Source organism: Epinephelus moara, chromosome 10 (assembly GCF_006386435.1).
Source record: "Epinephelus moara isolate mb chromosome 10, YSFRI_EMoa_1.0, whole genome shotgun sequence".
Classification (NCBI taxonomy): domain Eukaryota; kingdom Metazoa; phylum Chordata; class Actinopteri; order Perciformes; family Serranidae; genus Epinephelus; species Epinephelus moara.
Window position 1 is genome coordinate 16,842,716 of NC_065515.1, and position 26,933 is coordinate 16,869,648.

The following is a 26,933-nucleotide window of genomic DNA, read 5'->3' on the forward strand; positions in this document are numbered from 1 at the left end:
TACATGTAAAATTGTGTTGGTGTGACAAAGAGACATTGTAAGTAGGTTTTTAGCCTCATATACAATACTGTCTAAAAAAAGGTCTGAGCTTTTATCAACCTCAGTGATGTGAATTAGGATTGGCAAACCATTTTTTAACAAATCACTTAACTTAAAAAGTTCAGAACAGTAACAGAAAGCATGTTTTCTGTTTTCCAGATGAAAATGAACTGATGTCAGCTCTCATGTTGTTGGTTTGTTTATTTTAAGATTCATCAGCTTCGTCATTTGACCCACGCAGAGGAGAGAAACGGTTCAGTGTTTGCAAACCTTGTAAAAACAAAAGAACTGTTGTGACGTGTATCTTAAGTCATGGATCGGCAGGAAACCCATGTTTAGCAAAATCTCGGAAACAATCATCCCAGGTCCTTTGGGGGGGTTTTATTGAAATGCCCTTCGAGCTAATGCACAAACAAGGCTCACTTAGAGCTCTCACAGTGAAATTACTGAGGTTTTGGAGCAGTTAAGATAAAGTGCAGTTAAGATGTCATGGGTGTCTGATCGTTTTGGGCACAACAAGGCACCTGGTTTTATGGCCAGCTTTTAGTTCAGACTGTGCTTAACAGTCTCTCCCTTTTTCCCTCCTCCTCTTAATGCTTTTTTCTGCTTCTCCTTCCATAAACACAGTCGTTTGGCTCAAAACCAGCTGTTAGTGCTGAACAAAGAAACACTTACGGCATCTGGGAGACTTTCTCATTACACACTCGGACCTCCCCGTTGCTCTGACACTCAGGGATTCTCACGCACTCGTGTGGTACAAGCACACAAACACAGACAGTTTGATACATCGGAGTCAAAATAAGATGAAACAATGGAAACTGGCAAACATTTACTTTATCTCAGTCTTTCACATTTGTCATAGAAATGTGCACACACACACAGACTTGACGGCTCAGACATTTATCCAGGTGACACACATTTCCATCCACACACACGGTCAGTCCCACAGCGCTCCGTCTGTGTGGAGCGTAATGTCTGGCGTGTTGTTGTTGCTGCTGACACAAGGTTTATTTGGCTGGGCTTTTACAGCCTCACCTAGGCCTTCTGCCACTGCTGTCAGACAGGAGTCAGCAGGGGAAGAACAGCCTCTCAGCTTCCCACGGCAGCCGTTACTACACACATTCACACTGACACACAGCAAAATACACATGGATATAAGTTACACACCCTTCACTCCTAGAAAGACAAACACACCCCTCACTTTTTCAACCAAGCACACACGGCACACACACACATTACCACACGCACCACGTCTTCGCCCTTGCCGTAATTATGCCCCACAGTGGTGCAGTAATTACGTATGCGTATATATAAGCGTGACACATCATAAAAACCCAATACCTTCTGGAACTTCACTTTGGGTTCCCCCGTCATGGAGCAATGAGGCCCCCTCCCTCTCAATAATACAACTTAATGCCATCATAAAGCGTACCACACCGAGGTGGGCCCTGCCAAGCAGCGTGCAGGTACTCTCAGACATCATTTCTGAGTCAGACTGTGGCATGTTTAAATAAGGTCAGCCTATTCACAGTAACCTTGGGGAGTTTTGTTTCCTTTTTGTGCAGACATTTCTGTCAATTTAGTTGCCATTTGTAGATTGGGAGCAATTGTAGATACCACAATTGCACATATAATCAAGCCGAATGCTGAGCAGCATATATACATATGTTTTGACTTATAACATGGCGGGGTTCCTTCAGACTGGAATGATTTCCCTGCACATATATTTGGTTTCTGTCTGCATTTGGCGTCTTCATAAGATTGCTTTATTGTCTTGTTGTCTTGGCTTTTGTAGAACAAGTTGAGAGTCTTTTCAGTAGTGCTGCCACTGTCGTGTCTTTTTAGCCTGATTGTTTTTTCCTTATATTTACTTTGAGGAATATAAACAAAAGAAGGCAAACTTTTCAAATGTTACATTTTGCCTTGTCACAAGCAGCAGACCAAAAGCTTCAACAAGGTCAACAAGTTTGCTGACGATGCAGCTGTGATAGGTCTGATGATGATGATGAAAAGGCCTATCTGAAAGAAGTACAGGACTCAACCCGCTGGTGTCAGGACAACAACCTACTCCTGAATGTCACCAAAACTAGAGAGCTGAAAGTGGAGTCAGTATGCACTTGGTGCATACCACTGACTCAGTGGTGAGCAAGGTACCTCAGACACTTGAGGAAAATCTAGGTATCACCTTGAATACTAAGCAATTTCTACTCCTGCAACAAGAGCGTCCTGACAGGGAACATCACAGCCACAAACAGGACCACCAGGAAGAGAGTGGTTCATTCGGCTGGACGCAAAATAGGTGCTGCTCTTCTCTGTTTAAAGGATGTTTAAACTACAGGTAGGTGCCACAAAAGAAGGCCAGGAAAATCATTAAAGATCCCAACCACACAGATAACAGCCTTTCTTCCTGTTGAGGTTGGGAAGAAGGTCCCGAATACACAAGGCCAAAACTGAGAGGCACAGGAAGAGCTTCTACCCTCAGGCCACAAGGATCCTAACTGAGGTCACTGCCTAGGCCTGCCCTAAGACTTCCTACTCTATTTAAACTCTACATTATCTGTAACCGCTTGTCCTGTTGAGGGTTGAGGGATGATTTGACAAATTGGCTTCATTATATTAAAATCAATAGATATCTGATCAAAGACTGAGGAAAGAAGGTTATCAATGCATTCAGCACCAGGTTTCAGTACTTGACAGTTTGTTTTATATATTGTTTGATTGGTTATTGTGTTGTGAGTTATGTCAGCCTGATGCACGATTAAATTTGAGCTGTCTTAGCATCAGTTGCCTCAGTAGGAATCATTCACTGGTCAGTGCTGCTGCTGTTGTACTCTCACTGAGCTTGTTGGATTGTTCCTGTCGTTCACGTCTCATGGCTCACAACTTTGAGTTCCAGCCTGAACACAACAGCAGAATTGAATTAATTCCACTTTATTTGACTGCAGTTCCATTTGATTTGCTTCATTTTCCCTCCGGGAGGAACCGTTGCTCCAGTGCAATAAACTTTTACTGCAGCGTGCTACTGCATCATTCCAAACAAAGAGATTTTCGAACATTGAAAAAATATTGTTGAGCTGGCGTGAGACGCGCTCGACAGATGTGTCCCGTGACGTGAGGTGATGAGGTATTTATGAAGTAACTGTATGTTTGCTTGTGTGTTTCAGACATCGATGAATGCAGCACCATCCCCGGTGTGTGTGACGGAGGAGAATGCACAAACACTGCTGGTAGCTACGTCTGCACCTGTCCACGAGGCTACGTCTCCAGCACAGATGGCTCCAGATGTGTGGGTGAGTTCACATACACACACATTTTCAACATTTCGCTCTCGTTTGTGCGTTTCCTCACCCCCTGGCTAGCTGAGAGCTTCACATCTGGCCGCTAACTTCCCTCCCTCCATCACTGCTTCCTGTGAGTGGAGTTCTGATGAGTCGAGCCGGCCTGTGGTCACCATGTGCAGACAAACACACTTGCACGCACTATTTGGCCTTGACAGCTTTAATCTGCTCTAATGTTAGTGCCCCTCTGACTCATTCACACACACACTGACACACATACAGCGCATACTTCACTGACATGTCCCATGAAACACTACCAGGTGTTAATGTATTCCTGCAATCCTCACCAATCATGGCGGCCACAGTGAAACACAACCAGGTGTTAATACATTATTTCAAGATTTAGCCCCAAAACGGACAGCTCAGGGTCTGACTGTTTCATCCTATCAGCGTCACAGGCCCAGCTCTGCTAATAAAAGCTCCCGTTGCAAGGAAAAAACGTAATTGGAACTACATGTGACCTCCGAGTTGTTTTCTAATTTCCATGCAATCCGTCCTGCATTATCTTTGGAGGTTTTTATTTTGGAAAAAGTTTGAGAGGAAATGGGACGAGAATAACAAGAAGAATAGTGCCCACATGTGACCACACGTGTGCATAAGCAGGGTGGGGTGTGATCTCGCTGGTCGTATGTGGACGTCGTTTAGCTTTAATGTATAGTTTTTTTTCACGTCCGACATTTTCCAACTAATGCAATTTGAATACACACATAAGAAAACGAATAAATAAACAATTATAAGTCATTATTTTTGAAGCATCCTCCTATTTTTAAATATTTTTTTAATCTGTTAAGTGCAATACACATTTTCATTTCCTTTTCAACGCTTCTCCATAAATGAACTCCTTCGACTGTTACACATATACATCCCTGTTTTGTATTTGTTTCAATTCAATAAAACAGGCATATGGTGTTGTTTAAAGGAAAACAAAGAGAAAACAGAGGAGAGAGGAATGAGATGACACCACTAATCTCAGCATGGTGGAACCACTACACAGTATAAAGCCAAAAATATGCAGACAACAGAATATTAATCCACTACGGGATTGTTCAACATCTCGTTTCAAAATCAGAGACATGCTGCGATTAAGGCCTCTTCTCTTCTGTGAATATATTTAAATTGAGAGACAACAGCCAACATGTTGAAGGAGAGGAGGACAAAGGAGAATGAAGAGGTGATGGAAGACGGTTGTGTTTTTTCCTAAACAATAAAGTGATGCATTGAAAAGAGGAGTGAAACGTACTGTATGATATGTGCTGTATGTGTGTATGTGTGATGCTGCACCCATAGGTTCAGCATCTGTCTGCTGTTATGCGTGTCCATATTTTTCTTTTTTCCTCTTTCCACTGTCCTCCCTTTCTTCTTCTTCGCCCAGAAGATTTAAGTTACTCTCTCTATATATTGCTCCCTTTCTTCAGAGTATAGTTTGGATCACACTGAAGCTCATTCTCACAGCCAACAGTTCGATGATTTACAGTAGAAAGTCTCTCACGTTTCCATCTCCGTGTGGATCTTGTGTCTTGCTCTGCCTCCTCTGGCTGTTGTGTTTTTGTTTTCTAACTCGTTATCTTCAACCCTGAAGCATTCTCGCACTCTCATCCTCCTTATCTGGCTTACTGTTTCCTCTTGGAGCTTGTTTCTCCTCTGTCCTCTGACATCTGGATCCTGCACCTCCTTTCCTTCAGTTGTGGTTTCCAGTTGCTCTTCTGCAGCCTGCTGAAAAGAGAGCAAATAAAACAGGTGCCAGACACAACCCCCATATATCCTTCCTCGGTCTCTGTCCCACTTCCAAAATGGACAAGACTAGATTGGGAGACAGAGGCAGAGATGAGTGAACCCAAAAAAAACACCAGACTGGACCGGGTCAGGTCCAAACTCTCTTTTGGATGATCCAAACCAGTGGTGCAAAGTTACACTCAGACACATATACTATAAACTCAGTTGATTTCCTCTTCACGTGACTGACACACTTTGATGCAATTTCCCAAACTGTCTGATCTTTTTGGCTTTTTTGTGGTCAGATTATAAAGTGAATTAAAGAGAGAGAATTGTTTTTATAGGGTTGATCTCTCGCTTGCTTGCCCTCGTGCTGTAGAAGCAGGATGTATAGCTCTGGGCCTGAAGGCTATGTTGCGTGTCTATTGGCCTGTGTTTTGTGGGATGTACTGTACCGTGGTAAAGTAGGCCAGTGGGAACTGTTGGGGGGCCTGACGGTAATCAGAGCCTAATGCCCTGTCACACGGTGGAAGCTCGGAGAAAAAAAAAAAAAGAAGAAGAAGACCTGTCCAGTGAGTCAGTCTGTAAAAACACCTCAACAAATGAAAGCATATGCTTGTGTAGTGAAGCAACACTAGCAAGTAAACCACGGTCTGGATCCAATTTAAGTCATCATCATCCTCATCAGCGACCCCCACCCTCCTCTCCTCCACTCGGCCTCCAGCTGGGTCATTCCTATGGGATGTTTTTTAGACTGCATTTGTATACAGTTATGCGTGTATGTATTTGTACAAGCATGTGTGTGTGTGTGTTTCTGTTGTGTGTGCATGCCCGTGGATATGTAGAATGCCTATCTGTGTGTGCAATTGCATGTAAATGTGTGTGTACTGTACAATATGTGCTCCCAGACACAGCGCAGTCCCTCATGTTCTATCTAATTGGCAAGAATTGCTCCACATGGAACTGATTAATTCCAGACTGCTGGCTCATTAGTGAGTTAATCGACTTGTGCTACTCCCGCCGCTCCCCCCCTTCATTTCTGGTTTTCCCCCGTCTCCCCCCCTTTTTTTTCTGTAAATGCACTTAAAATCTTGATTCGCATATGCTGTTCTCTTTTTAAAATAATACACACGCATTCTCTCCCTTTCCTTTTCTTGGTATTTTCCCTAAATTCACAGAACCCCCCCCCCCCCACCCCCCGGTCTACCCCTTCTCCATTTACTCCTCACACACGCTCTTTGAACCCCAGCCCCCTCTCCTGCCCCATTGACCCTGACCTGGAAAACTGTAACAAATAAGACCCCTTTTGGAGGCCCTTCAGATGCCTGCAGTTAGTCAAGACCCCAGGCAACCTTTCCCACTGCCAGCCCATAAAGAAGCTTCCTCCCTAGCCACCATGGAAAGGCCAGACCAGTCCCTCTGCTGTTCTAAAAGCAGCTATTACCTGTAACCTTTCCCCAATTATAAAGCCGTGTTAGTGGTCGTGATAATCCTTAATTTGTCTCATAAAGTCCTGCATTTAAAGATTAACATAACATCAGGCTGAAAAACAGTGTTTCTCTGCCCTCTCTGGTTTCCGGTCTGGTGTACCTCAGCCCATACCAAGCATCACTGATGGGAGTTGTGTGGTGTGCTCATCACCTAACAGTGATTTCTCAGTGTGCTGACACACCCTTGAGTACACTGCTACATCACTACTGCCAGTTAAGAGATGAAACCACCAGAGGTCATCACAAACAATAAATGTAACAATAAAAAAAATATAAATATAATTAAATGTTATCTATGAGATGCTTTTTTGGTCTTAAGACTCTACATCAGGGCCCCAGGAAGTGCACCAGGCTTTGAAGCCAATTTTCCCAGTGGCCAAACAGTGTAATTACACCATCACGTGACACCCTGAGGCCCAAAAAGACTTTTCCCATTGCCTTACATGGCAAAAGATATGTTTTTAAATCAGTGGATGCACTTTTTGAGCATCACAACCACTGTGAAATGACTCGTCTCACTTTGAGGATTTAACCCATTTGGTTGGATAACATTGGTGCAGCTGTGGCTTAGAGGTAGAGCTGGTTGTCTACTAATCGAAAGATTGGCGGTTTGATCCAGTCCACATTCCGAAGTATCCTTGGGCAAGATACTGCACCCCAGTTGCTCCCAGTGGCTGTTTCATTGGTGTGTGAATAGTTAGCTGAGTAGCAGGTGGCACCTTGTATAGTAGCCATAGCCACCAGTGTGTGACTGTGTGCATGAATGGGTGAATGTGACATGTAGTATAAAAGCACTTTGAGTGGTCAAAAGACTAGAAAAGCACTATACAAGTGCAGTCCATTTACCATTTGGAAAGTCCGCTCTGCATATCTGTCTGTGCCTCCATATGTCTCTACATGTCCCTGAAGGGAAATTTGTCTCTCACTGCCAGGGGAGACTTAAAACATAAGAAACATAAAACATAATAAATCACACAAAAAACACACCAGCTACTGTGTATGTGTCTTTTTTAATTTGACGTCATGAGCTTTTGAGCTTATACGCATGTCGCTGCCTGCTCTGTCATCTAATTCTGTTAATGTGTCTCCTCTTCTTTCAGATCAGCGTGTGGGCACCTGTTTCTCCGCCCTGGCAAACGGCCGCTGTGCTGCGGAGCAGAGCGGTCAGTACACCAAGATGCAGTGTTGCTGTGACTCAGGACGCTGCTGGGCTTTGGGACAGATCCCTGAGATGTGCCCTGTCAGGGGGTCTGGTGAGTACAAAACAAGAAAACAAGACACAGAAAACAGAGAGAATACAAGTTTCATATGCGAGCTGATCCTCACACAAAGTGATGGATATGAGTTTGAAAGCAGAGCAGAGCATTCATCACCTTCTTCCTCCACTGACAAAAACTGGCAGTGTCCACAATAGATTGTCGGTGACTTGGCACGAGCGCAGGTGGCAAATAAAGCCATGACAGCATCAGCGTTACACGAGCCAAATTAGTTTAACGAGACCAAACGAGACAAGAGCGCTTTGAGCTTGTGACAGAGAGGGAAGCGCATCCACTCAAACTGATGAGCATGATGTCATGAGCACAAACTAAACAGAGAAAGATGGAAAAGATTTGTGCGAAGATAATGACCCATCATCTCCCCAGTCAAGCTGGAATTCAGAAAACTCTTCCTCTGCGTGAGAGCGTGTGATCCAAAACTGATCTGTTACAGAATGTTCTGCTGCTTTCACCGGCACCGCCAAAATAAGATGTGTGTGTTTGATTTATTGTTACCGTCAAACTAAGTGAGGGACATACAGACATAAAGTACTGTGCTTGTTAAGTGACCAAACAAAGGCATACTGTATACAGCCTGCATGCACAAATACATGCCTACTTATATTATTCATACATACAAACATACACTTGAACAATACACTAGCCTTACTGTACTGTAACTTCAGCACAGAGTAGAGTGGATCATTATACATGCACATTTTTCTCGTCTGATTTGTTCAGGCTTTGCTCCAGTCAAAACATATCTGAAATCAGTAAAACTCTTACAGTTAAATTGTCAATTTTATAACAAACTTCAACAAAAGGGCGCCAAAATTAATCGCATGGTGCTACGGCCTTTGGGAATTCTGCGATTCCAGGAAACATTGAGCACATTTCAAACATACACTGTCGGATTTTGAGTGATCCAAAGTGCTTATGATTCTGAATTACTTTAATAATCCACATAAACTGTTGAAAAACTTAATCTTTCTTGGCATGACTTGAGAGCTTATGAATATGTTCTCCCTCAGCTTCATCTGGCTGGAAACAAATGAAACATAACCGTCAGTAATTTGCATCCACTGACTTGTTCCCTGTGATCTGTTTCCCTTGCAGACGAGTTCAGGCGTCTGTGTATCGTGGGTGTCCCGCAAGGACTCCCTCATGTCTACCCCAACGGACACTTCCCTGGCAGCAACGGCAACGGGTTCCACTATGGGTTCAAGTTTCCCAGCGTACCTAATGGTAACGGTAACGGAGGCATTGGTGGAAATGGTGGCGCAGGAGGCTTTGGAGGGAATGGCGGAAGCTTTGGGGGCAACGGAGGAGGACTTCCGAACCACCAACAAATAGGTGAGCCTTAATGACACTACATAAAATTTGGATAAATTGTACCTCTATGTTTTTGTGTCTGTGCTGATTTGTTGATGTGTCTGTTGTGTATTCTCAGGCACGGTTTCTGTCAACGACACCATCGACGTGTGCAAACATTTCACCAACCTCTGTCTGAATGGACGCTGCATTCCCACACCCACGAGCTACCGCTGCGAGTGCAACATGGGCTACAGACAGGATGTTCGTGGGGAGTGTATCGGTAAGAAATACGCTCTCACACACTGTAGACACTAAAAACGCACATGTAATGTTAGTCAGTCAGTTCTCAGTAACCTCCCTGAGTCATAGAGGCAGACTCAGTGACTGTATGACAGAGCCACAGTTAATTGCATGCACTGCACTGCACTGCCATCTTCTGCCAATCTGAGGAACTTAACACAAGAATAGGTTGATGCTTGATCTTTTTTTTGTTGCATCCATTCACTCTGACAGTCAGGATGGGTCATATTTTGTGTGTGCTTTACTTTTTTCTCCTCAGATGTGGATGAGTGTGTGAGTAATCCGTGTATCAATGGAGACTGTGTCAACATACCTGGTGGGTACCACTGCAAGTGCCATGAGGGCTACCAGGGAACCCCAACCAAACAGGCCTGCAATGGTATGTCTGGTGTCGGTGCCATCGAACTATAATACTGTTATAATTCCCCAATGTGTTTATTTCATATAGCTTTTACACATATGTATCAGTGAAGTAGTTAGAACACATAAACCTGGAGCTTTGGTGCATAGTTTTGTATGACTGCTGGATAAAATACGATAAACTAACCAGACACATCCATCTTCCCTCATCCTCCTCTCCTCAGATATTGATGAATGTATTGTGAATGGAGTGATGTGTCGCAACGGACGCTGTGTCAACACAGAGGGAAGCTTCCAGTGTATCTGCAACGCTGGCTTCGAGCTCACTCCTGACGGAAAGAACTGCATCGGTACGGAGCCAACACAAAAACTTCTCATGAACTTTCACCTTTATAAACTTTACCTGAACTCTCTTCTCGTTTCATTCCAGATCACGACGAGTGCGCCACCACCAACATGTGTCTCAACGGCATGTGTATCAACGAGGACGGCAGCTTCAAGTGTATCTGCAAGCCTGGCTTTGCTTTAGCACCTAACGGACGCTACTGCACCGGTATGACTGATTTATAAAACACAGACATCAAGTCGTGGGCCAAACAGACTGCTACGCTGACAGATTTGGTGTTATTTGATATCCTGCAGTTCCATTTTTGAAACGATTTGTGCACAGTTTTGTTTTAGAAGTCCAACATTTTTTAAACATCCAGAAAGTCCAGAAATAGATGAATATTTGAATGAATTTACGAGTCTCTGTTGAGCAGGAAGCGTCAAGCATAGCTGCAGTCACACCATAACACAGACGGCACAGGTGCATATTCCCAAATACAGCACATATCAGTCTAGAAAATGCTTACTCCCCATGACCAGATGCCTCGTCAAGCTCTCTGTGATTTTCTTTTCCATAATTGTACGTGACATGTTCATGTATTTTTAAGAATTTAAAAATAATCAAGCAAGGGGAAATGGAGATGGACCCAAAGAGACAAATTTTATTCCCTTTCCGTTCTTTTCTTCTGCTTTAATCCTGTGAAAACAAAAAACTTCCAACATTCTTCTTGAATATGCTAATTTAAATAGCCCAATCTATACGCACCTTAGCTCATAAACTAGAGCTGCCATGTGATGTATACATTCTGTGCCCTCTCCTCATCAGACATCGATGAGTGTCAGACTCCTGGCATTTGTATGAACGGCCGCTGCATCAACTCTGAGGGCTCCTTCCGCTGTGAGTGCCCTCCAGGCCTGGCTATTGATGTAGATGGGAGAGTGTGTGTGGACACTCACATGAGGACCACCTGCTACGGCGCCATAAAGATGGGCACATGCTCACGACCGTTCCCTGGTGCAGTGACCAAGTCTGAGTGTTGCTGTGCCAATCCTGAACATGGCTTTGGAGAGCCTTGTCACCCCTGCCCCTCCAGGAACTCAGGTAAATTTGCTTTATAGTGTTTCAGCTCTTAGAAATATTGGATCCTTTTGTTAAAGTCACAAAAAAGGAAAATAAAAATGAATATCTGGCTCATCTAATGTGTTTTTTTTTTCTCATCATGCAGCTGAGTTCCAGGCTGTGTGCAGCAGTGGGATTGGCATCACAGCTGACGGCAGAGGTGAGTGTGTCGTTAAGGAATGTTCTGATAAGAAACACTCATATCCGTATATATCTAAATAACACCTGTCTTCTCCTAGACATCAATGAGTGTGCCCTGGACCCAGACATCTGTCACAACGGCATCTGTGAGAACTTGAGAGGAAGTTACCGCTGCATCTGTAACATCGGTTACGAGTCTGACACCAGTGGCAAAAACTGTGTTGGTGAGTCAGAGTGAAGTGCATTGTCTCCATGTTTGTGATGAGATGAAACGGTACATCCCCAGCTAGCAAAGTTAGCTATGTTGACTGACTGTGTACCTCTCTGTTGATAGTGACAACATGTTATAAAGGTAATGACACAGTGTCACAAGCAGAGAAGAGTCTATAAATTCTGCGCCAGTATCTTTATAAAGGTCGCTAACACTAGCCACCACAAGCTACGAGTCAAAGCACACCAAGCAAGGCTGTTGCAACAGAATTAAAAATGTGTTTGTCATATTTCTTATTAATTCAACTTTGGTTGTGAAACAATGCAGTGTGGGACCGAGTACATTCGGCTCCCCAGGCAAAACAAAGCTAAGGGAAAACAAACAATGAAAGAACAGGGTGTGTGTAAATTTGCTAATTTAATGTTCTTCTTTTTTCTTCCTTTTATTGTACTGCGCTCCAGATGGCTTTCCCAATTTCATTTTCTGTTATTCTGATGCTCTCCACAAACACATCATGTTAGATTTCTTTTTTTAGATATCAAAGAAAAACAAAAACAACACTTCACTCAGCTCACGTTTTTAATGTTTATGTCAACAGCAGAACATAGTTAGAGTTTGGCGTCTAGACTCCGGCCTCATCGCTCCCCGCAGATATGTTTACATGAGATATTGGGGAGTGATGATTAATTATTCCCCACCTGGCAGGAGCCTGCAGGTGGATGCTGGGGTGGAGCAGCAGCAGTACTGGTGCAGGGCAGCAGTGGCATAGAAAGAGCTGGGAAGATTTGCAGTGACGTATGGCGTGTTAATAAATCAGTGCAGCTTGAGCTGACTGTCTGAACTCGCTCGTAGGCGTCGCTCCATCTTTGGCAGTTGCCTAAATCACCTACGGGAAGATACGCCACAGGGAGAATGTGTGACTTCTTCTGTCAAAACTTACATAGTGTTGCTTTATTCAGATTCAGATTCAGATTCAGATTCAGAATACTTTATTAATCCCCGGGGGGAAATTGTTTTTGTTCCAATGCTCCGTGCAAAGTAGAAATAGAAATACAGCATGAATGGAAACAAGAGATAAAGATGAAGATATAAATAAAATACTAAAATAGACAATGAAATAAGTAAAATAAATATTAAAGTAGACATTAAAATAAAATAAAATAAATATTAAGTAGACATTAGAATAAAATAGAATATTAAAGTAGACATTAACATAAAATAAAATATTAAAGTAGGCAATAAAGTAAAATAAATAATAAGAACAGTAAAGTAGACAATCTGAAATACATATTAAAGGTCCAGTGTGAAGGATTTAGGGTAATATGATATTCAAAACAATATTTTTATTAGTGTATAATCACCTGAAACAAAGAATTGTTGTGTTTCAGTTACCTGAATTTAGAATTTCTACATATGGAGCAGGTGATCTTCCACAGAGTCCGCCATGTTCTTCTACAGTAGCCCAAAATGGACAAACAATGGCAATGGCTCTAGATAGGACCATTCACACCGTAGCTTTCCTCCATTCTTGGCACACAGGAGACATTTCAGTTGGTTGAAATCTGCAACCTCACTGCTAGATGCCAATAAATCTGACACACTGGACCTTTATAGGACGATACTGCTGGTTTGCAAGATATCAATGTCTAATTAGAAGTGTCATCAGTCTTATATACTGTTCACCACTGACCACTGATCTCTCTGACCTCCCTGCAGACATCAATGAGTGTCTGGTGAACCGTCTGCTCTGTGACAACGGCCTGTGCAGAAACACTCCCGGCTCTTACACCTGCTCCTGTCCTAAAGGATATGTCTTCAGACCTGACTCAGAGACCTGCGAAGGTGAGCACTCACACTCACACACACACATATTTCCTCTGAAAAACAAATACACCCAAGTGTTTGTGCTGCTTCACATCCACATGTGTTATGTCGTTCTTTTACCAACAATCAAGGTCATTATGAGGTGACATTATTACCAGATGTGTTGCATTCAGTTTCCAGTAAACATGTGGCTCATGGAAAGAAGACACACACATTGCGTGTGTAGCTGCCAAATTGTGATGATGATCCAGTTGAATCCGCCTCTCAGCCTTGACCTCAGGTGTGTTTTTGCACATGTTTCAGATATCGATGAATGTGAGTCCAGCCCGTGCATCAATGGAGTGTGTCGCAACGTGGCCGGGTCCTTCAACTGCGAGTGCACCCACGGCAGCAAGCTGGACTCCACCAACACCATCTGCGTGGGTAAGACATCCATCCTCCCCAAATGCCTGAGCAAATTAGAGCGGCACCGCAGGGTCTTAGAGAATGCTTGTGCGAGATAACGATTACAGACCAAGACACGAGTGTCAACGGGAAATAATTGGTGCAGGAGTCTTTTTGTCTAATCATCCTAATCGAGGTTTACTCTCCGCCTTTGTAAACAAACACTGAGGTGGTTCAGGTTTCCAGGAGCCATCCAGAGACATTATCATCCTCAGATGTTGGGCAAAATGGCACGCACGCATGATTTATTAGATAAATACTTGCATGCATGGCCTTGGTTCACATGGAGATTGCTTTACTTCTTAGAGATTTGCCTCAGATTCAAAATGACATGTGGTATGTAAGACTCTCGGCTGAGGTTAAATATTCCACTTGTTTGGAGCTTTGTTACTTTTGGGAAATCATTCTGAAAAAGCTACATGCTAATACAGAATGCAGATGTTATTGTAACTGGAAGGGAGAATGAGTCATTAAATAAATACTCATACATATTGCATGAGCTGGCTCCGTCAGAGGTCGACAAAATTCCTCTGGTTTTGTTGAGCTCTGTTTTATGTTTTAGAGCCCATCACTCCGCGGGGGGATGAGAGGGAAAGCAAATTGTGGTTTTGTGTTTGGGTGGCCTCATGGTTTTGGAGAAAAGGTGTCACTGTTATGACTGTACACTTTCTCAGTTCATTAGGAATGGAATAGCATAGGATTAAATGTAATGATGCATGGGGTTTACTCAGCTCAGCGTGTAGCCAGAGACACAAGTTTTATGGCAGGGAGGAAAGTTGAAGGTGACAGTTTGATTGTTTTTGTGGTGTAGTTTGTTGCCATAGTTAAAGGTACCCTGCGGAGATTTTGACATCTTGACCACTAGTGGTGCTCTGGAGTAATGTTTCTATGAGCAGGTAACTATATTAAAGGAAAATATTATAAAAAATTGTCTTAGCAAATGTTTTATGGTGAAGGAACTGCACTCAACACGTTTGTGAGTCCTGACAGATGCACACAGTTAACACTGAATGTTAAGGGAACCCCACAAGGTATCTATGATCAAATCTCTGTTGTAACTTTGACTCCACAGACAGTATGAAGAGTACATGCTGGCTGACAATACAAGAAAACCGCTGCGAGGTCAACATCAACGGAGCCACACTGAAGTCTGAGTGCTGCTCCACACTGGGAGCCGCCTGGGGCAGCCCCTGTGAACCCTGCGAGATCGGTCAGTTCGCACACATGGTTTCTTGCCAGTGTTTGTAATATTGACCATTTTTATGCTGAAACTTTACAAGGTTTCAGCACAGATGGATTACTGCATGGGCACAGGCACAGGGGCCCAAAGTGTCAGGGCCCCCCCAGTACCTGCAAAATCTCTCTCAAATTAAGACGTACCGACAAGGAAGAGATGCAAAAAGACCACATAGAGACAAGAAATGACAATAAAAGAGACAAAATGACCTCAAAGAGACACAACGCGACTATAAAGAGACACAAAAAACTATAAGGATACACAATGTGACCCCAGGGACACACAAAACAAACATAACAAGACACAAAATGATCTGAAGGAACTCATATCAACTCCAAAAAGACACAAAACAACAGAAAAAGAGGCAAAATCACCACAAAGTTTGTGTGTCTTGCTCCTGTGTGGGAGATCTGGTGGGGCCTTCTGCATATCTGTGCCCAGGGGCCCATTGTCTCACAATCCGCTCATGGGTTTCAGCAGTCCACCATGAGGTCTTACATTTGTGGAAAAGCCTCTGAAACTGTATTTAGATCAGTGTTTTCCAACCAAATTTACCACCGAGGAGTGGATTTACTTAAAGAACTACTTAACACTTGCCCCATATTATTATAAGTACATCATTAATACACAATAAAATAACAAAGGACCAAATTTTACACATGTTTTAACTGCTTTAGTTAAGAATAAATTATTATCATATTGTGGATACCGTAACTGGACCAACAAATGAAATTGTACAAATATAAATTAACAATATTCCCCAACATTTTGGCAAACCATCGTATGCATACGTGCTCTACATACAGTGTTCATACATAAAATGTCTTTATCACATCTCTCAATCTTCTCCTGTCCCTGCAGACACCGCCTGCTCTCGAGGGTTTGCTCGCATGAAGGGCGTCATCTGTGAAGGTAAGAACATTTGATGACTTAATGAACGGTGACAAACCCGCAGTGCTCCTTCATCCAACATCAGCGCCCATGAAATCATCTTTTCGTCCTTGTAATGTGCATTAATGTCCTCCCTGTAGATTTCTTTATAAAGAGAAAAAAGTGTTCAGGTTGGTGTGTGTTTCACCTTGTAATCACTGTTCTTAAAATGCCCCGCTCCCTGCAGACATTAATGAGTGCGAGGTGTTCCCGGGAGTGTGCACAAATGGCCGCTGTGTGAACACCCAGGGCTCGTTCCGGTGCGAGTGTGCCGAGGGTCTCACCTTGGACAGCACTGGACGCACGTGTGTCGGTAAGAGACATCAGACATCACATGCAACGAACATCGCTATCATGTCACGAGGACAAAACTTAGAAACAGAGGTGACTTTCTTTTTTATCTTGTAACCAACTTTTTAGATACACGTAGTGAGCAGTGCTACATGAAGTGGCACGAGGACGAGTGTGGCGAGCCGCTGCCAGGGAGATACCGTGTGGACATGTGCTGTTGTTCAGTGGGTGCTGCCTGGGGTGTTGACTGTGAGGAGTGTCCCAAACCAACCTCAGCTGAGTATAGAGCCATCTGTCCCAGAGGGCCCGGCTTTGCCAACAGGGGAGAAATTCTGACCGGCAGGCCGTTCTACAAAGGTACTGAGATTTTTTAGTTCTGCTTTGTGGCACCTTGAGTGTGTGCGTTTGTTGGTAGAACCCTGAATCACCAAAGTGACCACATGAGATGGCCAGGGGGGGTGAATCTACAGTATGTTCCCAAAATATTGATCCAGTAAATCGTATTATTTTGCTCATTATTTTGAGTTTTTTTCTGAAGTGTAGGCCTTTTTAACTGTATTTCTTTCTCCATAGATGTAAACGAGTGTAAGGTGTTCCAGGGCCTGTGCACTCATGGAACATGCCGGAACACCATCGGCAGTTTCAAGTGTCGCTGCAACAGCGGCTTTGCTCTGAACGCAGAGGAGAGGAACTGCACAGGTACGAGAGAGAGAGGGAGTCAGATTAATTCAGTTGAAATGAAACTTTTTTCTTACATTCGTTAAGCAGTTAGTGAGCGTTCCATTTTAATGTTCCTTGTGTTTCAGACATTGACGAGTGCCGCATCTCCCCTGACCTGTGTGGTCACGGTGCGTGTGTCAACACACCTGGCAGCTTCGAGTGTGAATGTTTCGAGGGCTACGAGAGCGGCTTCATGATGATGAAGAACTGCATGGGTGAGTTGGAACTCAATTCACACACATAATTATACAGCTTCAAATGAAATGCACGCCTTCATCCCTCTCTTCCCTCTCTTCCTCTCTGCTGACAGACATCGATGAGTGTGAGAGAAACCCCCTGTTGTGTCGCGGAGGAACCTGCCTGAACACAGAAGGGAGTTATGAGTGTGAATGTCCCACTGGACACTCGCTCAGCAACGATGGATCTGCCTGTGAAGGTGGATGATACATCACGCAGCACACACACTCACATGCATTCACACACAGGCTCACTTGGCTTCATATATCACACCCAGCACATCCAAATGTATTTGAAAAGCTTGTGCACTTAAAAGTGTCAGTCAAGTCGTAAAAACTCGTTTCACACAGTAAAAGTGGATATTTTAGCTTCTTTAAACTAGTTTTATGATTATTATCATTCGTTTTCCTGAGGTACAATACAATATATTCGACTGCGCACAGTAACACCTTATTCTCTAACGCTTTGCTTATCCTGTCAGATGTGAATGAGTGCCAGCTGAGTGACAACTTGTGCAAGAATGGCCAGTGTGTCAACATGCCGGGAACCTACCAGTGCTCCTGTGACACCGGTTACCAGGCCACACCAGACCGACAGGGCTGCGTTGGTGAGTGGGACAAACTCTATCTTAAAAATCTACACCAGTGTTGAATAGTTTGCACCCACTTTACATGTCATGCCTTAACTATGACTGTGACCTTTCTTTGCAGATATCGATGAATGCACCATTATGAACGGAGGCTGTGAAACACACTGCACCAACTCAGAGGGAAGCTATGAGTGTAGCTGTAGTGAGGGCTACGCTCTGATGCCTGACCTCAGGACCTGCGCAGGTGATTAAAACACAGGATTTGTTCTGTATATTATCAAAACGAAAAATGCAACACTGTCATAATGTGTTTCCTTCATGTCCCGTGTTGCCTCCTATAGCATGTTAAAATGTATTTTTGCTGTTTCTATTAGATATTGATGAGTGTGAGGAGACTCCAGACATCTGTGACGGAGGCCAGTGCACCAACATTCCCGGGGAATACCGCTGTCTGTGTTACGACGGCTTCATGGCCTCTATGGACATGAGGACGTGTATCGGTAAGTAGAAAAACTGACTGTGACTTGGGAAATCTTTCAATCTCTTACCCTCCCCTGTAACTTTTTCTGTCTGCCACATTAATTTACTCCGTCTCTCTGACATGATCTTTGGGACGTCCTCTGTCAGTCTCATTTTCTGTCACTCCTCTCTCCAGTGGTCAGAACGTTCACTTAATATCTGTGTCTGTCCGTCCCTGTCTGCCCCAGATGTGAACGAGTGTGACTTAAACCCAAACATCTGTCTCCACGGCGACTGTGAGAACACCAAAGGCTCCTTCATTTGCCACTGTCAGCTGGGATACTTTGTCAAGAAGGGATCCACGGGCTGCACAGGTACACACACACACACGGACACAAATATCAGGGCCTGAGCGGTCGCTGAGAGGTCTGGGCCACCGTGTGTCCATATCTGAGTCAACTGTTGAGACAGTTCAGCCATGCATACAGTAGTTCTAGGTCTACAATTTTTAAGGTTATCATTTATTCACAACTCTCTACTTATAGAATTAAAAACTATCTACCAAGCAGAAAGCAACATTTTTTTGCGTGTCATTAATAATGAAACGTTTCACTCACTTCAAAAAACCAAAGCTGCAAAATACTTTATATTCTTTTTATGTTGTTTTGTTTCATCTTCAAAGGGAAAAAGCTGCGTGATCCTGCCTGTTTATTGGCTAATTAATCTCTATGTCTCTCCAGATGTTGATGAGTGTGAGATCGGGGCTCATAACTGCGACATGCACGCTGCCTGCATCAACGTGCCTGGAAGCTTTAAATGTCGCTGTCGTGATGGCTGGGTGGGAGACGGTATCAAGTGTGTGGGTGAGTGTGTTTTCAGAGTATCTTCTGTGATGTGATTTATAGACCAGGTTGTAAAATCAGTTTTTAAGACAAACTAAAGGACCAAAATTGGTTGTTTTGATTTAGTTCTTACACTTTTCTCTCTCTTCCTGCAGATCAGGACGAGTGCTCTGCAGAAGACCACAACTGCAACCCCAATGCAGACTGTGTCAACACACCGGGATCCTACAGGTGCACATGCAAGGAGGGCTTCAATGGAGACGGATTCTCCTGCTCTGGTGAGACCGCTGAAACTTTCTAAATAAATCCTGATTAAATTCCAGCAACTGTGTTTGTGCAGCGAGCTTCATGCACGGTGAGTTCATAATGCACTGGGCCGTTCTGTTTCAGACATGGATGAGTGTGCAGACAACGTGAACCTGTGCGAGAACGGCCAGTGTCTGAATGCTCCAGGTGGCTACCGCTGCGAGTGCGAGATGGGCTTCACTCCTACGGAAGACAGCAAGGCCTGTCAAGGTGCTGCACTCATTCTGTCACATTTTATTCTCTTTACGCTTCTTTTTTCATTCGGATAGTGAAACTAATATTTTCTCTTTCTACCTCTCTGTCTCTGACTTTTGCCACAGACATTGATGAATGTAATTTCCAGAACATCTGCGTGTTTGGAACGTGCCAGAACCTTCCAGGGATGTTCCGCTGCGTGTGTGATGATGGTTACGAACTGGACCGCAGCGGCGGAAACTGCACCGGTTGGTTTTGCACTCCTGTAACTGTAGCTCTAAAATCACTTAGTTCAGACACAGAACAGACTCGAATAGCTTGGCTGGGTTTCCTCGATAATAATAGCCTTCATTAATGCATCCTGTTCCCATTCAAAACAAAATACATCCAAGAAATGCGAAGACCAAAAGGTATGTCTGCCTCAGCCATCTGTTTATTCCCTTCACTTCTAAGGCTCTGCGCAGCTCACCTACAAATCACCCTGTGTTAGTTTGTGACATAAGCAGGATTTTAAATCATTAAAAGTGTTATATAACATATAAACTAATAGATTCATAAACTCCAGACAGGTCTTGTGTCTGTGTTTTTCTGAGCTTGTGTGTGTCGCTGTGTGCTGCAGACATCAACGAGTGTGCGGACCCTGTGAACTGCATCAACGGGCTGTGTGTGAACACTCCAGGGAGCTACCTGTGTAACTGCCCAGCTGACTTTGAGCTCAACCCCACCGGAGTGGGCTGCGTGGGTGAGTCTCAGCGGTTTTTAATGTGTGTGTAATTTGATGTATCCAAGACAGGGAAAAAAGTTCAGATGATATAAAGTAAATGCAAAAAGACACATAGAAATTAAGTGTAGCATTGAGCAGGTCATTTTTCCAGTTGTGACTTTAAAATTGTGTCCTTTGAGTATAGCACCCTCTTTAACATTTTAATTAAATAGAGACTAAATGCATTATATATGTTCATAATCAGGTCAGTGGTGCCACCTTCATGACCTTTTGAATTTTTTAAGTATGACAGCACAGTGACAAGACACTGCATCCCTTCAAAATTGCACCAGCGATGACAGATGACAAATACTTTAGACTTAATTCCATTCATGCTCATCCATCATCCTGTTTCATTAAAGCACGCCATGTATCGATAAGTGAAAATGTGTCTCTCTCAGATACCCGTGTTGGCAACTGCTTCCTGGACATCCTCGCACGTGGTGATGGAGGAATCTCCTGCAGCGCGGAGATCGGCGTGGGCGTGACCCGAGCTTCCTGTTGCTGCTCCCTGGGAGGAGCCTGGGGAAACCCCTGTGAACTGTGCCCCGCTGCCAACTCCAGTATGTTACAAGGGACCCTGACTGATAAATATATTTAGTATTTCCAGCGAAATGCACAATGTAGGACTCAGATTTTTTACACTAACTTGCTGTACGTCTCTGTCTTGTCTGTAGCGGAGTATAAGACTCTTTGTCCCGGAGGAGAGGGATTCAGACCCAACCCCATCACTGTTATCCTGGAAGGTAAACCATCCAGCTTTCTCTCTGTTTCACAGTCCTGTAATGTACCGCAGCTACTGTCGGTGTTGCAGCAAAGCACCATTTTAAAATGCAATTTAACATGAAATCAATACACGAGTGACATCTATGGATCTAACAAACTGACTTATCCCCTAGATATTGACGAGTGCCAGGAGCTGCCAGGTCTCTGCCAGGGAGGAAACTGTGTTAACACCTTTGGTAGTTTCCAGTGTGAGTGTCCAGCAGGCTACTATCTCAATGAGGAGACTCGCATCTGTGAAGGTAAGAAGTTGTTGTGTTTAACCTCGCATTTGTAATATGTAAATAATATATAAATGGAAACCTGACAGCCTGCTCTTACCTCATTTGTTTTATTACATGTCATGATATCTCTGCAGATATTGACGAGTGCACAACCCACATTGGCATCTGTGGACCTGGTACCTGCTACAACACTCTGGGAAACTACACCTGTGTGTGTCCTCCTGAGTACATGCAAGTCAACGGAGGAAACAACTGCATGGGTGAGTGGGAGAGACCAAAAAAATATTTACTTTCATCATGTCCTATAAAAATAAACTTCCAAATTAACCACAGTTTCAAAGGCAAACATTTTTAAGTGCCAGCTGTCAGCTGTTGGATTCAAAGGACTGTTTTCCTCTTTGTCATGCAGACATGAGGAAGAGTGTGTGTTACCGTAACTTCAACGACACATGTGAGAACGAGCTGTCCTTCAACATGACTAAGAAGATGTGCTGCTGTGCCTACAACGTGGGAAAAGCCTGGAACAAGCCGTGTGAAGCCTGTCCAACTCCTGCAACCAGTGAGATTCAATTAATACACTTAAACATGCTCCGCAACAGCTGGTAGAACTTTCTGTGTCTCTGTGTTTTATTACTGTCACTGAGTGCCTGCTGTCCGGTCTGTTCCAGCTGAGTACCAGGTACTGTGTGGTAACCAGGCTCCTGGCTTCATCATTGACATCCACACTGGCAAGCCAATCGGTAAGATCATCACAAGGTCGAAACTGACACAGTGCAGCATGAAAGTGATACTGGTACAGTTAGCATAGTAACATCTGTGGTGTTGTTTTGTGCAGATATTGATGAGTGCAGGGAGATCCCTGGTATCTGTGCCAACGGAGTGTGTATCAACCAGATCGGGAGCTTCCGCTGTGAATGTCCGATGGGCTTCAGCTACAACAACATACTGCTCATTTGTGAAGGTAAAACTCACGTAACGTTTTCTTCTGGCTCACACTTCCTGTCTGTGTCTGTCGCAAGATAATGACACGATGGGCCTCATGCAGCAACATTGTCCAAAATGTCTCTTAAGTCAACTCCAGATGCATCAAACGTTCTCAGCCATCCAAATCTGCTCGTACCCAGGTGTGACGAATCCCACTTGGTCATATATTGGAGGCATGTGGCTGATGTTGTTATAAGCATAGGTGACATCCCCTAAACACTATATAAGGGCAGTTCAGTCAGGAGAGACTTGTTCTGAAAGAAAAGAATATTTATTTACATGTAAACATAAGTGAGAGATGTGAAATGTCTTTGCCGATTAGACCCCATTGTGATGTCATCTATTCAAGGAGGGTGGTAAAGACGTAGTAGATTAATCTAGATGCTGGTGGGGGTAATAGTGGTGATGAGATGAGATGAAGAGGGAGCTGAGGATCTGGATGTGAGGAAGAGCTGACAGGAGCAGAGAAGAGAACGGATTTAAAGTTTGGCAGGAGCAACATGAATGAATGTTCCTTATTTGACTTTGGATTCATCACCCTTCTTAAATCACACCTTCTTGATGGGGTCTAATTGCTCATAGACTTTTTTTTTATTCTTATGTGCACATGTTAATAAATATTCTTTTACTATAAAAATGAGTCCCTCCTGGTTGAGTTCATGTTGAGCTTCATTTGTTGTGCAGGGTGCAAATACTCTTACAAAAGCCCAATAATTGGAGAGATGCCTCAAAAAAAAAGGCTGTAAGACGAAGAAGAATTTCAACCATACTGTTAAATGAATGTAAACAAAGAAAATGTGATTTTCCAGAGAGTCAGCGCCAGCATTAGAGGAAAATCAAAAACTCAGCAATGGCAAAATATGTGTTATGCTGTAAATGCTGATCAATAGTATTTCTTAAGCCCACAATAATTATTAGAAATACTCTAAATCATACAGTAATCTAATTTCATTATATAAATTATGTATTTTTTCTTGTGTTGGACAATCTGTGGGCTGTGAAAACAAGATGGGTTTTTTTCTTATCTTAGTAAGAGTATTCTCGACCCCTTATAAAAATGTTCTCTTACCTAGAGAAGAGCAAAAATAAGAAAATACTAATAATAATAATACATTTTATTTAAAAGGCGCCTTTCAAAACACCCAAGGTCACCGTACAGAGCATAAAACTGATGAATCACAGAAATCTTGGGTACAAACAGAAATAAGAGGAAATTTATTCGTATATCACTTCATGCATGAGGCCCAAGGTGCCGTGGTGGTGTTACATAGATTTCCTGCTTTTTTCCTGCTCTTCTGTTTCCTGTCTCTCGCTCTCTACCAACATAAATGAGCACACACACATTTACACACTTCCTCACCTATCTCCTCTTTTGACCCTGCTGCTGAATCATTGCAGGCTTATCTGTCTTTTAAACAATATTGAGTATATACTTAGTGCTGGCACAAACACTTACCACCATTTCCACAGTAAATCACGCAAACACGCCCATACAGCCACACACACACATACACACACACACACACACACACACATACACACACACACACACACACACACACACACACACACACACACACACAAATACAGTTACACTCACTCACTGGCCAAGAGGCACTTTTACAAGCCGTCCACTCAGTGAAGTTAATGCTGCCTTTTCCCACATGAGTTATGCCCTTGTAAAGACAAGAGAGCACCTGCCCGGACCTTCAATCATCCGGAGCCTGCCAGCGACTGTCTGAACTGTACCGGAGCCAAAATGGAGCCATTGTGTTTTCTCTCCTGCTGCCCACAAGCTGACTGCCTACTCTGACCAGACAGTTATGGAGCCTGTGATTGATGTCCACTGTTTCTCTCTTTCTTCCCCCTGCGTAGATATTGATGAGTGTAACAGCGGGGACAACCTGTGCCAACGCAATGCCAACTGTATCAACATTCCAGGCAGCTACCGCTGCGAGTGCTCGCCAGGCTTCAAACTGTCCCCCAGCGGGGCCTGTGTGGGTGAGTCCAGCCTGACTGACAGGCCTTACCGGGGTTTCCCATTGTAAAATAAAAAGGGGAGGGCGAACTGATTATGTTCATGATGTGTGGAGAATGTAAAACATTGACATTTTTTGTTGAGGGAGAATTATTGTAATTTGATAGTGGAGAATCTGCTGATGTATGTTAATGTACTCAAGCCTCAGACTAAACGCAACACTAGTTTACACCTGGGTCAATTTTACCTACAAATAACACGCATGTCTGAACAGTCAGAAAACAAAAAAAGAAGAACACCAAAAAAAAAATACACAAGTTTAATCCAATGTGGGACCAGCTGGACATACTGACACAAAACATATTATAAAGAGAATACAGCACATAAGTGGTGTTACACATAAAATGGAAGCATTAGGTTGGATTTGTGCGTGTAAAGTGCAATGAATGATGTTAGTGCTGCAGCAAATAGTTGATTAGTCGACCAACAGATTAAGCTAACCAACTGTTAAAGTCATTATTGAAGAAAAGATGATTGATACCGTTTTTAAAATGTTAGAATAAGTTGCCTCTGTGTATTTCATATTGTAAATTTAGTATCTTTTGATTTCAGATAAAGCAAGCTATTTGAAGACATCATTTTGTGCTCTGGGACATTTTATAGGCTGATTTAATAAATAACGTAATTGCTAGTTGCAGTCGTCAATAAGACATTAATATTTCTGTGTCTCTTTCAGACCGTAATGAGTGCCAGGAGATCCCTAATGTCTGCAGCCATGGAGAGTGCATCGACACGCAGGGAAGCTATCGCTGTCTCTGCCACAACGGCTTCAAGGCCACTGCTGACCAGACCATGTGCATGGGTGAGAAGCACAACATAACACTGTACTAACAAACACAACACTGTGTTGCATGTAATCCTACAGTCCTTCCTGTCTAACCAAGCATTGTTCCTTCTGTGTATATTTTAGACATCGATGAGTGTGACAGACAGCCGTGTGGTAACGGGACTTGTAAAAACACGGTGGGATCCTACAACTGCCTCTGCTTCCCCGGCTTCGAGCTCACACACAACAACGACTGCATGGGTATGGATCATTTCCTGTTCTGCTCTACAAAGGTCCACAGCCTTTTAAAAGGTCACGGTCGTCACTGTAAAATCAGACAAGTTGCTCTTACTTTAAAAAAGTCAAGGAAACTGATGGCCTTAAAAAAGGTTAAGTAAATAAATTAGCCTTAAGTTATCTTTATAAAGTTCACATAACTGTAGCAACTGGTGAACCAGGTTAGAGTGGACTCAAACGTACGACTCTGGAGACAGTTCAGGTAAAATAACTAAGTCTTTACTGGTCTAAAGGTAGGTTCAGTACACAGGCGGTCTCTCTGTGGAGGCAGGCAATTCCAGTATTCTGGATGAGGCAGAGGCAGAGTAAATCAACAGGCTAAATCCCCCCCAAAAAACAAGAAAAGGACAAAGGGAAACAAAAGGCTGGAACGCTAGACACACAAGGAGCTAAGACAGACTGGCCCTGAGAGAAAACAAGACACACACTCAATACTCTGGTGAGAAGGATAACGAGACACAGGCGAGGCTGATCAGGGTAGGACAGACAATCAGACACAGGTGAAGTCATCAAAAGGGAGGGAAAACACACAGGGACAGGAAGTGAAGTGATCTGAAACGAGAGGAGATGTGAGTTTCAAAATAAAACAGGAAACAACATAAAGGAATGAAATAAAAAATAACATAACCTGAGAAGCTTGAGCTGTGACAATAACTGAAGACTATTAGTTAGATTAACTTATATTTTTCAAAAAAATTGGTTTCCTATATTTTTTTACAGTGTACACACAGGTTAAGATGTGATTTTTAAATTCCAATAAAAACATGCTTCCCTTTTCTGCAACAGTGTTACATTTGGGCATGAAATAAAATTTAAGTCTGACTGTTTTGACTTTTTTGTGTAACAAAGACATTTAGTCTTCAGCCAGTTTTTTTCTCAGAGACACTAGATGCCAGGAAAAACATGAATTGTTCTGTTTCTGGTTGTGTTTGTCGATGGAAAACCAAAATCAGAGAAATGTTTAGAGTCCTAATCCTCTCAATTATTCACCTTACAGACATAGACGAGTGCAGCGCCCTCCAGGGCCAGGTGTGCAGGAACGGACAGTGTATCAATGGACTCGGTTCCTTCCAGTGTCTCTGCCATGAGGGTTATGAGAATACCCAAGATGGGAAAAACTGTGTCGGTAAGTCAGTGATTGAATGTACAAGAAAACAGCATGGCAGCACAGTTTGTCTGACACACACAGATATAAACACACATTCTCTGATTTGTGTTTTTTCACAGACATCAATGAGTGTGTGAGTCTGCCCGGCACGTGCTCTCCAGGAACTTGTCAGAATCTGGACGGATCTTTCAGATGTATCTGCCCTCCTGGCTATGAGGTGCAGAATGATCAGTGTATAGGTAAGGCACACACTTCAGTACAGACTAAATGCTCCACACCCGCTCAAA

General features: G+C 43.3%; 1 protein-coding gene across 1 annotated transcript in view; it reads left to right on the forward strand.

Annotated features, from left to right (window-relative positions):
• The window catches only part of fbn2b (fibrillin 2b), an 81,633-nt gene that overhangs the window by 44,570 nt on the left and 10,130 nt on the right, over nt 1–26,933 (forward strand). The window contains exons 9-48 of the mRNA XM_050054542.1: nt 3,204–3,329; nt 7,681–7,833; nt 8,953–9,189; nt 9,287–9,430; nt 9,710–9,829; nt 10,035–10,160; nt 10,241–10,363; nt 10,964–11,239; nt 11,364–11,417; nt 11,497–11,622; nt 13,326–13,451; nt 13,737–13,856; nt 14,950–15,087; nt 15,976–16,026; nt 16,232–16,357; nt 16,465–16,692; nt 16,909–17,034; nt 17,142–17,270; nt 17,366–17,491; nt 17,774–17,899; nt 18,003–18,125; nt 18,256–18,381; nt 18,589–18,714; nt 19,081–19,203; nt 19,338–19,460; nt 19,573–19,698; nt 19,809–19,931; nt 20,303–20,425; nt 20,848–21,009; nt 21,124–21,192; nt 21,346–21,471; nt 21,588–21,713; nt 21,863–22,012; nt 22,122–22,193; nt 22,289–22,414; nt 24,313–24,438; nt 25,152–25,277; nt 25,386–25,502; nt 26,536–26,664; nt 26,766–26,885. Coding sequence (XP_049910499.1) covers nt 3,204–3,329; nt 7,681–7,833; nt 8,953–9,189; nt 9,287–9,430; nt 9,710–9,829; nt 10,035–10,160; nt 10,241–10,363; nt 10,964–11,239; nt 11,364–11,417; nt 11,497–11,622; nt 13,326–13,451; nt 13,737–13,856; nt 14,950–15,087; nt 15,976–16,026; nt 16,232–16,357; nt 16,465–16,692; nt 16,909–17,034; nt 17,142–17,270; nt 17,366–17,491; nt 17,774–17,899; nt 18,003–18,125; nt 18,256–18,381; nt 18,589–18,714; nt 19,081–19,203; nt 19,338–19,460; nt 19,573–19,698; nt 19,809–19,931; nt 20,303–20,425; nt 20,848–21,009; nt 21,124–21,192; nt 21,346–21,471; nt 21,588–21,713; nt 21,863–22,012; nt 22,122–22,193; nt 22,289–22,414; nt 24,313–24,438; nt 25,152–25,277; nt 25,386–25,502; nt 26,536–26,664; nt 26,766–26,885 — 5,223 coding nt within the window. The remainder of the gene's footprint in view (nt 1–3,203; nt 3,330–7,680; nt 7,834–8,952; nt 9,190–9,286; nt 9,431–9,709; nt 9,830–10,034; nt 10,161–10,240; nt 10,364–10,963; nt 11,240–11,363; nt 11,418–11,496; nt 11,623–13,325; nt 13,452–13,736; nt 13,857–14,949; nt 15,088–15,975; nt 16,027–16,231; nt 16,358–16,464; nt 16,693–16,908; nt 17,035–17,141; nt 17,271–17,365; nt 17,492–17,773; nt 17,900–18,002; nt 18,126–18,255; nt 18,382–18,588; nt 18,715–19,080; nt 19,204–19,337; nt 19,461–19,572; nt 19,699–19,808; nt 19,932–20,302; nt 20,426–20,847; nt 21,010–21,123; nt 21,193–21,345; nt 21,472–21,587; nt 21,714–21,862; nt 22,013–22,121; nt 22,194–22,288; nt 22,415–24,312; nt 24,439–25,151; nt 25,278–25,385; nt 25,503–26,535; nt 26,665–26,765; nt 26,886–26,933) is intronic.